We start from the raw sequence: 17774 nt of genomic DNA on the forward strand, positions 1-17774 counted from the left end.
GACCAGACTACCTCCTGAGTGGGTAGGTAAAAGCTTGGCCCAGACCATGGTCAGCTGAAGGGTTTTGCCGGAACCAGCGCTGAGGTGCTCTGATGGTTCTCCACCTTTACCCTACACACTCCTCACACTACCTCCCTCTGGAGTCCTCCAGGGCCCTGTTTCAGCATGCAGCCCTCAACCACCCAGGCTCCAGCTGGGGCCCATTCTGTACTTGTGATTTCAGTACTAATGAGTTGTGAAATCGATTTATGGCATAAGTCACAAAAAAAAAATAAAATAAAATATTGTTCTTTTTGTTTTTTCTTTTAAAATTAGCTTCACAGCTCCTTACTAGTTCTTGCACAGGTTGTGCTCCAACTAGGGGACATGCCCTAAACCGGAGGGCGGAGGGCGTGGGGGAGCCTCTTGCTCTTTGACTGCCCTTGGCCAGGTCTCTAAAGAGCTGGTTAGAATTGCAAGATCAGGTCTTTGTTGCCCTGTTCACACCTGACTTGCAGGGCGTGTTACCACAACAAAGAGCCACCCACTTCCCGGAGGGTGGTTGTAGTCTTTGTGGCCAATTTGCTTGGGGCTCCAGGGTTACCAGGTGGCCTCAGACCCTCCAGGATAGAGTCCCTGGGTCCTTATAGAATGGCTGGAGCTTCAAAGGTGCTCTGAAGCTTAAGCTCCATTATATTCAATGTTAAAATGTCTCGAGGAAGCCGAGCGTCCGTGGCATATGTCTTTAATCCCAGCACTTTGGAGGCTGGTCTACAAAATGAGTTCCAGGGTAGCCAGGACAGAGAAACCCTGTCTCAAAAAACAAACAAACAAAAGATCCCAGGGAGGGCTGCCTCACTTTCTTTCTTTACTATTCCAAAAGATGCCTAAAATCACCATCTTGGGACATTTTAGAGTCATGGGTGGTTTCACGCAACAGCAGTCTAAGCCTAACACGCCCCACTTCACTTTTTCTGCTCCATGGGTCGCCAGACCGACGTCCCATCTCCTTATGGGGAAAAAAGGCGGAGGCCTATGCTAAGGTGCCGGTTGGTGGCCACAGTCTTGATTGGCAAAGGGTATTAGCCAATGATGCTGACGAAACCGGCTGCTGTTTATGAACATGCAGCCAACGGACAGGCAGCAGCGCAGCCAGAGGCCAATGAAAACTTGCCTGGGCGGGTCTGAGGGCGGGGCTTCCCTGGGGGGCGGATGTGGGTAGACTTCCAGTGCCAACCCCCGGACACTCAGAGCACATCCGGTTTTAGCCGAGCGGGGAAGCTCCGAAGAGGTGGGCTAAGAAGGTACGTGCGAAGCTAGGATCGGGCAAGCCTGGAGTGAGGGATACTGACGGAGCAAGAGCGGGAGTGGGTAGTAGCTTCCGCTTTCGGATAGATCAGCTCCTTAGGGAACCCGGCCTACTCTGCGTCGAGATCGAAGGAAAGCTGAGCGGGGAGGGACGCGGAGGAACTAGTGCCGCGCATGCGCAGCAGCCCCGGCGGGGGCGAGTCTGCGGGGTCTCTCGGGCAGTTGGGCCTGTCTTTGTGGTGGCGAAGGCCTCTTAGCGACCCTCGCTTGCGTCCCTTTCCCCTCAGCCGAGTTGAGGGCTTGAATTCGGGACAGGTCCCTCACTCCTGACTTTGAGGTAAACGAAAGGAAAAGCTGTGTCGTTGTGGTCACTCCGCCCCACCCAGCGATCGCTGCTCGGCTGCTCCTCGGGTTCCTCCGCCTCGCCTGGGTGAGCCGTCGGGTTTGGGGACTTGAGGTAGGCCCGGTTAGGCAGACTGCCCTGTCACGGCGGGCTAGGTGATGTCACACTTCTCTGTGACACGCGAGATTCCTTAGTTACTTAGAAGCCAACGGTAGAGGCCGAGGTGAGAAGCCCCGAGCTTGGCCTGGCTCCCCCGCCCCACGGAGCAGCCCCACTCTGATCTGATTGGTTACCTCTGGACAGGTGAGGTGGCCTTGATTGCTTGATCCTGAACCCTGGGTGAGCCCCAAAGTCTGCTCCGGAAGGGCGGCGATGGGCGCTGTTTTCTTTGGACTGACTTACTAAGCCTCTGATAAGTAGGCTCTGGCTTGCCTGCCTTCGTTTCTTTCTTTTGGTTCTTTTTTTTTTTTTTTTCGGAGCTGGGGACCGAACCCAGGGCCTTGTGCTTCCTAGGCAAGCGCTCTACCACTGAGCTAAATCCCCAACCCCACCTGCCTTCGTTTCTTTTATTTTCTTTTTCAAAACGACAACAAAAAACAAGTTGTCTGGTGCCAGCTTGCTTTGCCTGTCCAATCAGGCTTCTTTTGGCCAAACAACAAAACCACTGAACTTGAGACTCTCCAGTTACACAGACTACCTGTGAATGTGTAACACTTTAGACGAGCTGACTGCTTGAAACACAGAAGAGAGTTTTAAGGCTGAAGGTCAACGGCAGACTTTGTAGTTATTTATTAATACTTGTATTTAGTTTATCTTGCGGCTGTATGGTTCAAGAAAGATGTCCCTGGATTGCATAATCAGGTTTTTCATGCCTTCTGCGAACACACTTAAGTCCGTAATTGCTACATTTATTCTCTTTGGCGTTTCTTTTGTCTAAATTGTTTTCACTTGAAGAACAAGTAGACATTTTAGGTTCCTTAGGTTTTCCACCAGTAGAGAATGGCCGGAGAGTTTGAGAAACGCAGCCTGTAACTTGGATCCACAGTTTTCCCCTTCCATTATTCATCATGGGGAAATCAGGTTCCGCACCTGAGTCCTGTTCTCCCTGTCGATCTGAATGAAGCCTTGCTTTCCTAACCACTAGGAAAAGGAGACATTAGCATTTCCAGTTTTTCCTCCTTGTTACAGATAAAGTTCCTGGTCTTGGTAGAAATGCTAAAAAATGCATTGTGGGAGGGACCGACATATGTTCTAGGGAGTTATGGAACTGCCTTATTGAAGCGTGCTTTCCTGTTGTGGGTGAAACGGCACTGCACTGGAAAGGTCAGGAGACCTGAAGCTGGTTCTGCCTCCCCTGCTCTATTTGATGTCGGTCAGATCCATACTAAGACTGGGTTAGCACCCTGTAGGGGAGTCTTCGGTGTGTTTCTTTTTGAGTCAGTAGAACTGGTATTAATCGTGTTGTGTTATGTTATGTTATGGTTAGAGTGGGAAGTGAGATTAAGTAAAACTCTTTTCTCATGGTTTTGTGGTAGAAAAAGCAGGATTTGAAACTCCAGATCTGGTTCTAGTACCACTATTACACTCCCATTAGGAAAAAGAAAAACCTTTAATGTGGGACTCTTTCCTGCTTGGACTTAATATGAAGCTAATATTGTACCTGGGTGTATACATTTAACATCTAGACTAGCAAGTCAAATACTTTACACATTTAACTAAATACTAGGCTGTAAATGACCTGCCTCCCCCCTTCTATTTTGTTAATTCCACCATCTTGAACCCTGTCCCTGCACATCCAGAAGGGATCAAAATTGACCCTTGTTACCATTAGAGAGAATGCACTGACCTGAAAAGTTTCGTTTTATTTCGTAAACTACCCAGGGGTATTAATCTCTCTCTGGGGAACCAGCCACTCAGGATGTTCTCCCTTCTACATATTGGTACTTTGACTTGGCTGTAGGATCTGGTAAGGATGCCTTCTAGTTCATCCTTGTTTCCGGAGAGTTTCTAACCAAATTTCATGGTAGTGTACATTTCCTGAATACAGTAGAGAGAAAGGCTTGCATCTGAGTAGGATCTGCCGGGCTAGCTGAGGAAGGGTGACTTGAAGTTGTGGGTTGGGGCTTGGGAGATGACTCAGTGGTTAAGAGCACTACTGTTCTTCCATATGGCAGCTCACAACTGTCCCTAACTCCAGTTCCACAGATTCTGGCCCCCTGGCTCAGATGCAGGGAAAACAGGAATGCACAGAAAAGTCAATCTCGAAGTTACAGGTCTCTCTTGTTCTTGATTATGCTTGTTCTTTGGGGGGGGGGTTAAACAGTGGGGGAGGAGGGATTGCTGGTTTCTAATGGAAGATTATGTGCTTAAGACATCGAAGCCTTTGTATGCTTCACTTCTGCCAAGAGTTGTGGTTTTAGAGTAAGAGATTGAGTAGTTTCAGAGTTGGTTCAAAATAATAAATTTGAGCCAGGTGAAGTGGCACACACCCTTCTGACCCCAGAACTCTGAAGGCAGAGGCAGTCTGGTCTCTGAGTTCAAGGCCAACCTGCTCTATGAGTTATAGAATGGCCAGGGCTATAGAGAGAGACCCTGTCTCAAAGAAATTGCAAGTGGTAGGCATTTTTTAGTAATGACTGTGTTGGTTCTGAGGCAATCCTCCAGAGATTAATACAGAGGTAGCTTAACCCTGAGATTTTTGATTCAAGAGCTCTAGAACTTCAAGTCTCCTTGGGACAGCAGCTTTCAACCTGGGGTCACAAAGCAGCTGTCCTACAGCAGACATTATGATTCATAACTAACAAAATTATAGTTATGAACTATGAAAGAAAATAATTTTGTGGCTGGCAGTCACCACAGCACAAGGAACAGCATTAGGAGGGTTGAGAGCCCCTGTTTCATGATGTAGACTCGGCCTTAGTTCAGACTGGACACCTTGGATTGTCTTATCTGCCCTCTGGGGAGGAAGGACAGTGTGAATGTGTTAGAGGGCTTTATTTAAACAAAGGGAGTTCAAACTAGAAATGGGTTTTATCAAGTTCTTTCAGATTTCGGTTTGTTTTCTTAGCCTTCCTCCTTATCTGTCTAACCTCACTCTCCTGTAGAGAAGTATTGCTAAGCCTTCAGGATGAATACAGTTTTTGTTCAGTGGTGAGCAGAGCCTTTTGCATGCTTTGAAAGCACTGAGCTTCTGTCCAGCACTGCAGGTTTTGTGTGTGCATGTACACACTTGGAAGGCACAGCCGTTGTTAGAAAATGATCTTTTGTTTTAGGACAAGGGTAAGAAGGGTATCTGGACCAGACACGAGGGATTTAACAAGACCGGATAGGCTTTATCCCCAAGCAAGAGGTCACAGAAAGACCTGGCTCTCCCTTGGCGCAGCCATGCAGCAAACCTGCAAGTTTTTGTTGTGCGTGCATGTGTCTCTGTGTGTTTGAATACTGGTGGTTGAATGTAGGGCGGGCCTTGATCACATTAGACAAGTGCTCTGTCACTGAGCCATGCCCTCAGGCTGGGGGTGGTTTTGTTTTTAGTAAGTCTCTGAAACCCAGGACTTTGCTGAACCTTCTATCCTATTCAGCCTTCCAGAATGCCAGGATTAATGGTATGTTTCTCCCAGCTCTTGCTTTTTGTTGTGTAATTTGGGTTGGCTTTGGCAGAGGAGGCTGGCCCTGTTAACCACAGTTTTGGTGACACTTCAACAAAGCTGTAGCAATATGTCCATCACACAATTTGATAGATTCTGTTAATCCTTGGAGTTCCTCTGCCTTAAAGCGGTTGTGATGCATGACTTTAATCCCAGAACTTGGGAGGCAGAGGCAGGCGGATGTCTTGAGTTCAAGACCAGCCTGGTCTGCAGATCTAGTTCCAGGACACCCAGGGCCACACAGAAACCTGTGTGTCTGTGTCTCGAAAAACCAAAAAATAGTCAAAGGGTTTTGGTTGTAATTAAAACACTTGAGCATTTATTTTTTTATACATGCAGTATAAGCAAATTTCCCATGACCTCAGGAGGCACTGCCATTTAATTTTGTATAAATAATCGTGCTATTTTAAGACTTGTGTTTTTCTAAAACTAGGGATCTGAGTTTATGATGAGATCAGTGATTTTCTTTTTTAAGACTAAGCTTCACTATTTAGCCCAGGTTACCCCTCAAAGTTAAATTTACCCTGGCTTTTTCTCCCACTGCTGATATTACAGAGCTGAATCACCATGCCTGAGTTGTTGGTTTGTGTAATAGTCTTAGTTGTATATCAGAAATATTAGAGTGGATTGTGGGTCAGTTTGGACTGCATACACTGGGATAATAATATTTATGTAGTCTCTGGGATTGGCCTAGGGCAAGGCAAGTGAGCTATACTCCAGTATATTTTGAAATGTGTAGTTCGGGCCAGGCATGGCAGCGTGCACCAGGAAGGCAGGAGCAGTTGAATTTCTTTTGTAAGTACCAGGCTAGCCAGGGTTACATAGTGAGACTCTTGTCTCAAAACCAGAAACAAAACCTTAAGGGAACATTTTTATCCATTTATACTTTTATTCTTGATAATTTGGAATAACTCTGGAGCAAAACTACACTTCCTTCTGAGACCTGCTTTTCCCCATTTTAACATTTCCAAAGTGAAATATGACATGTACATTAAGTATATACATTACTACTTTAAAACAATTTTAGAAGGTTTATTACTGTGTGTGTGTACATGCTGTGTGTGACCGTGGATGTGTGCATGACCCAGCATTTTTTATTTTATGTATATGAGTACACTGTAGCTGTCTTCAGACACACCAGAAGAGGGCATCAGATCCCATTACAGATGGTTGTGAGCCACCATGTGGTTGCTGGGAATTGAACTCTGGACCTGGAAAAGAAGCCAGTGCTCTTAACCACTGAGCCATCTCTCCAGCCCCCATGACCCAGCATTTATGAAGAGGACTTTACTACTGTGTGTGTTCATGCTGTGTGCTGTGTGTGACTCTGGGTGTGTACATGACCCAGCATTTATGTGGAGGCCAGAAGAGGACTTCTGAGAGTCAGCACTCTTCATTCACTCTGGGACCTGGGGATGGAACCCAGTTCTCAGGCCGAAAAGCCAGTGCTTTTACCCGTGAGCCATCTCTTGGACCTTCATTGCTCTCCCACCCCTCAGTAACAGAATTAAAGTTGCTGCAGTTAATATATTTCACTTAAGATTTGGCCTTTAATCCAAGCACTCAGTAGGCACAGGCAGGCTGATGGATCTCTAAGTTTGAGGTTAGCCTGGTCCACAAAGCAAGTTCCAGGACAGCCAAGGGACACATGGAGGAACCCTGTTGTTGTTTTTAAAATTGAAATAGGTAGTGAAACGAAACACTGGATGTTTTACCCTGGTGTGACAAATGCAATCCTAGCACTTGGGATACTCTGGATGAAAGGTTTGGCTGTGCAGTGAGGCTGCATTTCACAGCGATGCGGAGGAGGAAGGGTGGAGTGTGTGACTTAGTAAGTCAGGTAAAACTAAATACTTGATATACCCACAGGTTTCTGTAGAAGTCTTAACCTTTTTTTTAAAAAAACTGTGTGAGTGTTTTGTGTGCAAATACATGCTTACAGCTGTGGCAGACATGTGGGTGCTAGGCCTGGTCCTGGGAAGGAGCAGCCAGCTCGCACCTGCTGAACCCCCTGCAGCCCCTGCCTTTTTTTTTTTTTTAAATTGAAAGCCTCAGAAAGTGGCAGCAGTACCTTCTGGAACTTGTCAAAGAGCAAACTGGAAAAGAAGAGTTCTTTGTGCTCTGTCAGTTTCCCCTCAGAGGGGTCTGATTACATGAGTATTGCCCCTTTCTGACTAACAGTCCCCTGGGTATTTTAGGTCCCCTACCCCGTTGGTGCTTGAAATTGGAAGCAAGATAGATGTGCATTCGCACTTGGGCTGTGAGAGCGGAGAAACTTGACTGTAGGTTGCAGGTTCTCCCTGGGGATGTCATTAGGGGTGTTAATGGAAGCCTTCAAGACACTTTCCAGTTGCTGGATTGTACCGACCTGTACGTGTGCTCTCTGGAGAATGAACTCATCGTGGTTATGGAAGACTGCTTGGCCTTGCAACAGCCTGCAATAGTTGCACCATCTGGATCAAGAGGGTGCAGGGGCCAGTGACTTGGCGAGGAGAGCAGCAGCTGTAGTAGGTTTTGCAGCCTCTCCAGATCTGTTCTTAGGAGCTGAATTGATAGGAGTCAGGTAAGCAGGGTGGTAATGAGGAAGGAGGGGATGTGAGGAAGCCAGCTGTTAGCCTTGTGATGGTTCCCTTTGAGTTGACTTTAGGACTGTAACTTTGACTGCAGGTTATGGTTCTTCCCCTTCTCCCTCCCTATTCTTGGCAGATTAGGACTAGAATGGGCACTATGTGCGAGAACTAGGAGAGATGAAAGCTCTTGCTTAGATCTGAGTGTGTAGACTGGGGTTGCAGAGAGAGGAGGAGCAACACTTAATCTGGCTTTATGGTGTTGGCGGGATGTAGCCTGGATATGGTTTGGTTGGGTTTTGGATTTTGCTTTTAAGTTTCTGGAGTGTCGGGAAGGCGGTTACACTGCCCACATGTTGGCTCCCCAAGGGTCACAGTGGGAAGGGGGTGGTAGATGCCCTGCTTTGATTCTGATATGCTGTCAACTCTGGGACCTGCTGGGAAACTGGAATACGGTTGTACACAGGGATAGTGCCACCATCAGTCACTTTGTGGTTTTGATGAGTTTTCAGGATCCATATATTAGAGCATTGCATAGACCGCTCAGGAAAAATATCTCAAGTCTTTATGCAAAATACTGCTCTGTGTGGAGGAGGGGAAAGTGGATTAACATTTAGAGCCCCCCCCCCAGGTGGCTCAGTGACTAATGTTTCCCATGAAAATGTTAAGGACCTGAATTTGAGTCCTCAGAACCCTGTAAAAGCCAGGCGTAGTGGGTGGGGGAGGTTGGAGGGGGGGGTAAGGCAGAGACAGTAAAATCCCTAGAAGCTCCCAGGCCAGCTAGCCTGGCCCATGTAGTAGTGAGAACAAAATGACTGTCTCAAAGAGGAAGTGAGGCCCAAGGCCATCCTCCTGAGCTCAACATGCTGTGACAAGCACAAGTCCACAGTCGCACACATACAGTTGAGGGAGCACACACAAATAACACGCAAAGATTTAAAAAGAAATAAGGGAGTATGTATATGATTATAATCTTTCTGTAAGGGGCTGGGGATTTAGCTGCGCTTACCTAGGAAGCGCAAGGCCCTGGGTTCGGTCCCCAGCTCCGAAAAAAAAAAAAAAAGAACCAAAAAAAAAAAATTGTAATTACTTTGTAAAGTAAGAGAAATCAAACGATAGTAAAATACTTTTAGGGAAAAGATGTTTCATGTCTTTTGAAGAGAGATGGGGAACTTTTAAGTTTTCAAAACTTATTTTTTTTTAAATAAGGTACCTGTGCTTAAGTGTCCTCGTGTCTATAAATAAGCTTTGCTTTCTTCTCAGCGGAGGCTGCGCTGAACAGACTTGGAGCCATGAATATATTTGATCGGAAGATCAACTTTGATGCCCTCTTAAAATTTTCCCACATGTAAGTAATTTAACCTGCTATGGCCCTTGCATTTCTGGTTGTTCCTAGTTTTTTTATAAGCATCAGTAAACAAATTGGTCAAATCCCAGAGAAGCCTAGCATAAGTGGCCAGGTTCTAGGGGTGCTGTGTGGTCTCTGCCAAGTCATTGGTTCTGGTTTGGTTGCTCAGTGCTCGTGTATTTTTGGGTTTGGGCTCTTCTCCAGCATTTAAAAATTCTGTTAACTCACTTTCCAAACATTTTATTATAATATGTTCTTCCCAAAGTGTCTCAAAAACTTTTCACTTATTCCTCTGGCAAAGAAGAGAGGGAAGAGTTTGTAGCTTAGCTGAGTCAATGCCTCAAGACATGATGGGTCAAACTTTCTTTCCTAGAACTCCCTCCACACAGCAGCACCTAAAGAAGGTCTATGCCAGTTTTGCACTGTGCATGTTTGTGGCAGCAGCAGGGGCCTATGTCCATGTGGTCACACGTTTCATCCAGGTAAGTTTGTTTGTTTGTTTGTTTGTTTGTTTCTTTCTTTCTTTCTTTCATTCATTCATTCATTCATTCATTCATTCAGGTTTTTCTCTGTCAACAGCACAGACTCTAATAGGGTTGCCTATTCCTATGCACCTCTTTAATATCTTTATCAATAGTTTGATTCAGAACTCAGCCAGCCAATATTATGACATTATGAAGCCATTTGAGTTTATTGGTAACTTTCCCTCTAGACACTCTGAGCACAGCAATCTCTTCCCCTGGGCACTTGGTATATGGCTGATGTTGATGGACATACAAGACCCCATTCTCAGCTTGAACTAAGTGCTGGCACTCCTTGGCATGGTGCTGTCCCACCTTTTCCTCTGTTGCCTCAGTGAGTATGGAACGCTAATTGTCGTAAGAGGCAAGATTGGGACTTGTACAGATTTGACCCCTTTAATTATCTTCATGCCCACATGAAACCTTCAAGGCCTTGCTGTCTTACAGAGGGGAGTTTGGGTTTGACCTGCAGAAGTAGAAGGCACATTTTTATTTTTAAAGAATAACCCGGGTTGGGGATTTAGCTCAGTGGTAGAGCAAGGGCCCTGGGTTCGGTCCCCAGCTCCGAAAAAAAAAAAAAAAAGAATAACCAAGAAGTTTGAAGTTTGCTAGCATCCGAGCTTTAGAGGGCCTGTTTTCAGCATAGGCACAGAGGTATGTTTATGTTGGCACAGGCCACTGTCATGGGCTGCCTTTTGTTCAGGCAGCTCCTGCCAAGGAGTATATGAAAAATGGCTCTCAAAAGGGCAAGGCTTTGATCTTGAGTTCAAAGCAAGTTCTAGGTCCATGTTTTTTGGTTGTGTTTGTTTGAAGTAATGTAAAATGCAGTCCGTTCTCAGTACAGACTGACGTTGTGTTTGAGGATTCAAGTGCCCTCGGGTCACTGCTCAGCACTGTTGCAGACGTGTAAAGTAGCGTGCCCAGGAGAGTTGGGACATGCTTCACTCACGTGTTCCGTTACAGGCCTAGTAAAAGCCACTTCTGTGCTTTTTTGTGTCTGGGGATTGAACCCAGAGCTTCGTCCATGCTTCTTACCGCTGAGCTGCGCACCAGCCTGGTGAGCATGAACTCTTAGAAAGCTGCCTTTGTGTGGTCCTGGCTGGAAGGCGCAGTCAGAGGCAGACACCACTGTGACCTGCCCCGTTTTATGTTTTGTGGCAGATTTTGCCACGTTATGATGCTGAAGTGCTGTCTAGCCTGACTGTTGATTTACTTTAGGGAGAAGAAAGTGTGTTTTAATCAGCTCTGGGGATCCACAGTACATGGTAAATAAGTGTCCTTAGAAAGAAACACACACACAGCAAGGCTGTGCATTAATAATCATTTTGTAAATATGTGACCAGAGGATTGCAGAAACCTCTGTTTCCTGGAACCCTCGGTTCCTAATTTAGTCCATGGGGACTTAGAACTGCTCTCAGCAGAGAACAGAGCTGCAGCTCTAAGGGCAGGGCTTCAGGGCCACTGATCATCCTCAGTGAGTTCTAATACCTGTGGGCAGGGTTTCCTTTTAAAAAAACGTTATCGTCAGCAAAACTAATGTTAAGCTGAGCGATTTTAAACCTAGAAGACAGGCGACACTTTGCACCTGTGATGCCAGTACTGCAGAGCAGAGTCTGCCAGACCCCAAGAACACCCACCCCCAACTGCCAGTCTTCCACATCCTATCAGCCATGAGGATGTACGCATGTGCACACAGCCCTGTGTGGGCCATAGTGCGAGAGTTTCTTCCTTTAACTGCTGAGCCCTGGGGAATCAAACAGCTCAGGTCATGAGGTGGTGTCGTCCCCCCCCCCCCCTTTTTCTTTTTTCTTTTCTTTTTTTTTTTTTTTTTTTTTCGGAACTGGGCACCAAACCCAGGGCCTTGCGCTTGCTAGGCAAGCGCTCTACCGCTGAGCCAAATCCCCAGGCCCCCCCCCCCCCCTTCTTTTAAGTGGACAAAAAGAGGTCATTTCTGCTCATGACAGAGGCAGTGCCTGTCTAGCACTTCGAGGTTTGGCTTGTCTTCCTTTTGCCTTGAGTAGTTTTGTAATTGATGGACCACAAAGAGCCTTTGGTATCAACCATGGTCTTAGCCCTCCCTCACCTTCAAGGCTTCTGGTTGCCCTACTTTTCCTCTGCGTGTAGGTGAAGAAGCAGGTGTTAGAATGTCAGATGAGTATTAAACATCTGAGTGTGCACCTTTCATGCTTGTTTCTGCCTGACCCCACAGGCTGGCCTGCTCTCTGCCCTGGGCGCCCTGGCCTTGATGATTTGCCTGATGGCCACACCTCACAGCCATGAGACGGAGCAGAAGAGGCTGGGACTGCTCGCTGGCTTCGCCTTCCTTACAGGTATGTGACCAGGTTGTCTCGGGCAGGGGAAGGTTAGCGCTGACGTTCCCAAGTGGCGGATCAGAACAGCTCTCTGTGTAGGTTCCCTAATTCCATTCCATTGCTATGATTTCTCCCTTCCGGCTCCTTGCTGTGCTCACCGTCAGGAAACTGTGCTGCTGGTTGCTTGCTTGGCTTTGCACTGTTCCCGTGTTTGCTTTGAGTCCACCTTGCATATGCGGTTAAGCACATTCTAGCTGGCACTTTGTAGCTAGCAACTGTGACATTTTTAAGTATTAAATGAATGAGGTTCAGGACTTTAAATGGTAGACATGAACTAGGCGTATCTAGGCAAAAGTTTATCTCTTGCTGGATGTGGTGGCACATGCAGGCAGATCTCTGTGAGTCTGAGGCCAGCCTGGTCTTCAAAGCAAGTTCCAGGGCAGCCAGGGCTACAGAGAGAAATCCTGTCTTAGAAAAAAAAAAGTTCATCTCTTTTGGAATTCTCATAAAGGAAACAGTCTCGAGCTGTGTAGTAAAGTACTTTAAAACTCAGCCCGCCGATCCATACCCAGTTTTCAGGGATAGTCTATAATCTATCTGGTGTTGAGAATTTTAGAAAGGAAGAGATTTAGGAATTAAGACCTAGGGCTCCAGGAGCACTAGTGTTAAGGTATTGGGGTAGGTTCTCAGAAGAGGAGAGAATCAGCATAGAAGTGTTAGGCTGGGACAAGTTGCTCCTCTGTTGCCACGTGATGCCCCCGCACAACTGCGCAGTCTCAGACACCTTTGACGTTTGCCTTTTCACTCTTCCTAATTTCTCGTCTTCTGAAGACATCCATGGTTTTGAGTTATGAGGACTATATGAATTCTCTATTCTCGTGAGCGTTGAGGGAAGGGTAGAGTAACAACTGTTTTGGGTGGATGCGGCCCTCAGAACGGATGTGACGTTTGTCCGGGTTTGCTTCCAGGAGTTGGCCTGGGACCTGCCCTGGAGCTGTGCATTGCCATCAACCCCAGGTAACTGTCTTGTCTTACTTACGTCTTCACACCTTTGTGGCCACCACCTAAATGCAGGCCACACCACTGTAGTTCCCAGCTCACGGCTTTGTCCTCCACAGCATCCTCCCCACGGCCTTCATGGGCACGGCCATGATCTTCACCTGCTTCAGCCTGAGTGCCCTCTACGCCAGGCGCCGGAGTTACCTCTTTTTGGGAGGTATGGACTGGAAACGGGCTCTGGGCTCTGCTTTAGCCCACGGTCACTAGGCCGACTGTGTTTTCTACCTCAGGTTTTCTGGGACTCGGGTGACATTAAAAGAAGCCTTCATTTGGGGGAGGTTAGGAATGGTCTTGAGGTGATTGTCTGTGGCTTGCTTTGGTTTTTCTGCTGACACTTTTGCCGTGTCCTACAGGTATCTTGATGTCAGCCATGAGCCTCATGTTCGTGTCCTCTCTGGGGAACCTTTTCTTTGGATCCATTTGGCTGTTCCAGGTGAGATTTTATAGGGAACTGGAACTTTCCAGCGGCTGTTTGCCTAGTGCATTTTCTTACCTAACTAAATCAGAAGAGGAGAACCTTCTAATGCACACACTTTCTTGGGTAATGCCCTTCAAACCTGGAGACTTCATAGGACATAGCCTCTGCCTCCGAGGGAAGACGTGGTTAGCAGCTCAGGAGAACAGGCTTTACTCAGTTCAGACTCGTGAGCCCAAGGTGTGAGAGCAGGATTGTGTTTTGGGAAGTAACGTGGACTTCTGGGTTAGTGTGATGTTTTTTGCAAGTTCGTTGTTTTTCCCACTGCACTAACTATAGCATGTAACTTCATCTCTTGGTTTTGTTAGGCAAACCTGTACATGGGGCTGCTGGTCATGTGCGGCTTTGTCCTCTTCGACACTCAGCTCATTATTGAAAAGGCTGAACACGGAGACAAGGATTACATCTGGTAAGTGTGGGATGCTCTACCTGGTGAGCACAGACTGAGACACCATCCATCCCAACCGTACGTACTTGTGAACTCACTGCATAGCTAGGGATGACCTTGAACTTTGGTCCTCTATTTCCTGAGTTGGTGCTGGGATTAAAGGCTTGCCCAGCCATCTCTGCAGTGCTGGATTACACGGGGCCTGATCGGTGCTAGGTGAGCACACTCTCCAGACAGTTGGCAATCGGACAATCCGGGCTTGACCTCAAGCAGGCCAGGTGGACTGCCACTAAGCTCTGCCCCTGGCAGGGCACCGTGCTAACCGCTCCACCGCTAGGCAGCCAGAGGTAAAGGAGCATTCTCCTTTCCTCTGCTTTCCAGTGGGACTGAGAGGGTGGGCCTAACTTGTCAAGTAGAGTGCCTTTCTTTCAGTCTCCTCACTAGGTATTGGCAGTGGGTAGTTCCGGGCTTAGACTGTCTCAGTTCAGAGCATGATGTCCTGATGCCTTGTGGATTTATTGAGTTGAAAAGGATCCCGACTGTTTCTTGGTGGGGTGGAGTGTTAGAGAAGTGGCCCCCCAGTTGGGTGGCTCCCTTGGCTTTGCCTGCTGAAGGAGCGGAGAATGAACCGGTTCTTCTCTTTCAGGCACTGCATTGACCTCTTCTTGGACTTCGTTACACTCTTCAGGAAGCTCATGCTGATCTTGGCCTTCAATGAGAAGGTTAGTCAGCCTGCAGCCCGCGCAGGAGGGAAGGCGGGGCTCCTGTTCAACCTCTGGGAGATGGGAGGTCTTGAAAGGTGGATTATACACTGTGTAGAACAGAAGTGTGAGAGGCAGGCCCCGCAAGCAGGAGGTAAACACAGGTTTGTGCTAAGTAAAACCACATTTCCTAAATCTTAACTAATCCCTGAGGTGAGTTTCAGACGGCAGACAACCTCGATTGCTGTGAAAGCAATGCTGCACCTTATGAAGAGTTTAAGGTTACGAAGATTGTTAGGGCTCAGAGAAGGATGTTCTAGAAGACGGTAGTGACAGCTGTTACCTTGTGAATGTCAGAAGTGGATCTGTTTATCCACTTGTTAATTTCTTTGAATTTTTTAAAGTAATTTTGCTTGGTTTTGGAGACAGGGTTTCGCTCTGTAGACCAGGCTGATCTCAAACACTGAGACCTGCCTGCCTCTGCCTCCAAAGTGCTGGGATTTACTGCCCTGCATTTTTAAAAGCTTTTTTAAATGAACTTGTATGAGCGCCTGCATGCACACACGTATACTGTATGCACTGATTCCCTGGAATTATGAATTATGAGCCGCCATGTGGGTGCCGGCGATCAAACCCAGGTCCGAGGGCTGGAGAGGTGGCTCAGAGGTTAAGAGCGTGGTCTGCTCTTCCAGAGGTCCTGAGTTCAATTCCCAGCAACCACATGGTGACTCACAACCATTTATAATGGGATCTGATGCCCTCTTCTGGCCACCAGGCATACACACAAGCAGAACACTGTACACATAATAAATAAATAAATCTTAAAGAAAAAAGAAGAAAAACGCAGGTTTGCCTGAGCAGCCAGGGTTCCTGACTGCCACCTCTGCCGCCCGCCTTACATCTCCATCTTATTTTTGTTGATCTCAGTTCTTCCCCCTGAAGCTAGCATAATAGTCAGTGTCGTCCAACACAGAGGAAGCAATGAGCTTTTATTTATAAAGCTGATTTAGGAAACCAGACCGTGAGTGCAGGGCCACAGGGGGAATGAGCCGGACTTGCTGGCTCCATGTAGGCTGTGCAGTTGCCTCCTCCCAGCTGCCGCCGTGGGGTGGTGTCCTGGGCTCCTGCCTAGGGCGGGAAGGGCTCAAGGGCTGAGCCCTCCTCATCGCTTTGCTGCCCACATTCCAGGACACTCTTGGCCAGCACTCAGTCATCTGGGTTTGTACCTCAGGGAGACTAGCTGATTTTCTTCATTTGTAGGACAAAAAGAAAGAGAAGAAGTGACGTGGTGATCGATCGGCCTCTCCCAGCTCGCCTTCTCTCCCTCAGCCCCGTTTCTTTGCACACATCACAGGTGTCGTGTCCCATGACAATGAAAAGCATCAGGAAAGCTTTTGTACTTTGTGGTTTTCTCTATTTTGAATTTTTTGATCAAAAAACTGATTAGTGAATATAGTTTGGAGTTTGGCTTCGTCTCCTGGGGTTCTTCCGCTCCCTTTTCTGTCAGCCCATCACAGCCACTTGCTCTGCTCAGGCAGCCAGTGTACCAGAATGAGAAGTGAGAGCAGAAGTCTGCGCCCTGCCAAGCCTCCGTGGCTGGACCCCTGCACTGCTGGCTGGACCCTCTTGACCCCATGGTTCGGCTTTACAGTTCCAGTGAGGCTGGGCAGTGTGTTTGCCTTGGGAGGGAGCTTACCTGTCTGAGCTGCCAGGGCTGCCACACAGTGGACTCTGGTGGGTGCTTCCCTCCTCTGCTGCCTAATTCAGTCTGGCAAACGCCTTTCTGCCTTGCCATGATGAAGGGAGTGCTCTGTCCCACTCCTGAGTGGCCCTCAGGAAGTCTGCCTGCTTTCCATCCTGGGAGGGCTTGAGTACAAGGGAGGAACGTGAAGGGTCTGAGTATGGTGGCCAGGCAGAGATGACGGCTCCAGGGTTCCCTGTTGTGCTTTTCTTTGTTGGTTTTTTAAATTGTCAACCGTTGTTACTGATTGGTCTCCACTGGGTGGCTGTGGTGTCTTGGGAAAGGACAGGGAAGGAGACTGGCTGAGCCTCGGCTAACCGAACCGAGGCCTTCCTGCCACACACGCTTAGGGAAGAGCCGCAGCTCCGGGTGACTGGGCTGGCTCTTCAGTGCGTTTTTGTCTGTCTGCCTGGACATGATTTGGGAGTATCAGGACAACTGTGAGGCAGCAGGGAACAGTCGCTAACAGACATAGAGAACAGTCGCTAACACGTACTTGAGTTATTTGGGTTTGTTCACCTGTTTCCAGAGATTTTTGGTCTTTTGGGCAGAAGCCCATTGACCAGACTGTGGGCCATCTTAGTCTGCATGGAGAGGTGGCAACCGGAGTGGTTGTGGCCCTGGCTACCAAGCCCCTGACAGCCCGTTACCAGGAGGATGGTGGTTTTGACTTTCTTCACTCAAAACCAGTGCAGTTGACACAGTGGCTGCTGGTTCACTGTCCCATGAAACTGCTTCTGGTGTGGTGCGCCCAGAGCGACATCTTGCCACCCTGTTTGCCTGGTGCCTCCCCTGGCTCGAGCTTACAACCTGAGGGACGGCAGCAGCTCTCCAGAAAAATGATGCCACGAGGCCTCAGGACCCGACTGAGTTCCACCTCTTGAAGCCAGACTCCACCTTTTGTGCTTTTTTGCTTGGGAAAAAGGAGTTTTTCTTTAGAAACAGTGCCAAGAATGATAAAGATATAAAAACTACTTTTAAATAAAATGCCTGTCAGGTTTTTAACCCAGGCCTCCCTGCGTCTCCACTCTATCCCCGGTTCTTTGTTTCCGGCTCAAGCTGCATTCTCTAACTCAAACTGTGAAGACAACGGGGTTTTTGATTAAAAAAAATATATCTACATAGTCTTAATTTGTAAAAAATAAAGAAAATTCCTTAACCTTTCCTAGTGTCTTAGTGTGTTAAATCAGGGGCAGGCTGGATTGGGGCTGGCACACTTGTTACTGGGAGCTGAGAGCTGACTGGACCCAGTGTGTTCTCTGCACAGACAGAGGCAAGGAGCACACTTAGGCTTCCTGCTCTGGAGCCCCAGCCACTAATGCTGAGATTTTCTCTGCCCCGCCCAGGCCTCCTCCAGAGCCGTCTCCTCAGCTTGGCCTCTGCTG

General features: G+C 47.7%; 1 protein-coding gene across 8 annotated transcripts; it reads left to right on the forward strand.

The window, feature by feature from the left end:
- Window positions 1-277: 277 nt before the first annotated feature.
- Tmbim6 (transmembrane BAX inhibitor motif containing 6) lies at window positions 278-17553 on the forward strand. Of its 8 annotated transcripts, none has more exons than XM_006257323.5 (10): window positions 278-1933; window positions 9108-9192; window positions 9566-9674; window positions 11923-12043; window positions 12994-13042; window positions 13144-13241; window positions 13438-13517; window positions 13868-13968; window positions 14594-14669; window positions 15909-17553. In XM_006257323.5, the coding sequence occupies exons 2-10, from the start codon at window positions 9137-9139 to the stop codon at window positions 15930-15932; spliced, it is 714 nt and encodes a 237-aa protein (XP_006257385.1). In that variant the 5' UTR covers window positions 278-1933; window positions 9108-9136; the 3' UTR covers window positions 15933-17553. The 8 variants fall into 8 exon arrangements, with proteins under 8 accessions (XP_006257385.1, XP_063119073.1, XP_038934364.1 ...); XM_039078436.2 differs by having other exon boundaries at window positions 302-1717; XM_039078437.2 differs by having other exon boundaries at window positions 302-1624.
- Window positions 17554-17774: the final 221 nt, after the last annotated feature.

This window comes from Rattus norvegicus, chromosome 7 (assembly GCF_036323735.1).
Source record: "Rattus norvegicus strain BN/NHsdMcwi chromosome 7, GRCr8, whole genome shotgun sequence".
Classification (NCBI taxonomy): Eukaryota; Metazoa; Chordata; class Mammalia; order Rodentia; family Muridae; genus Rattus; species Rattus norvegicus.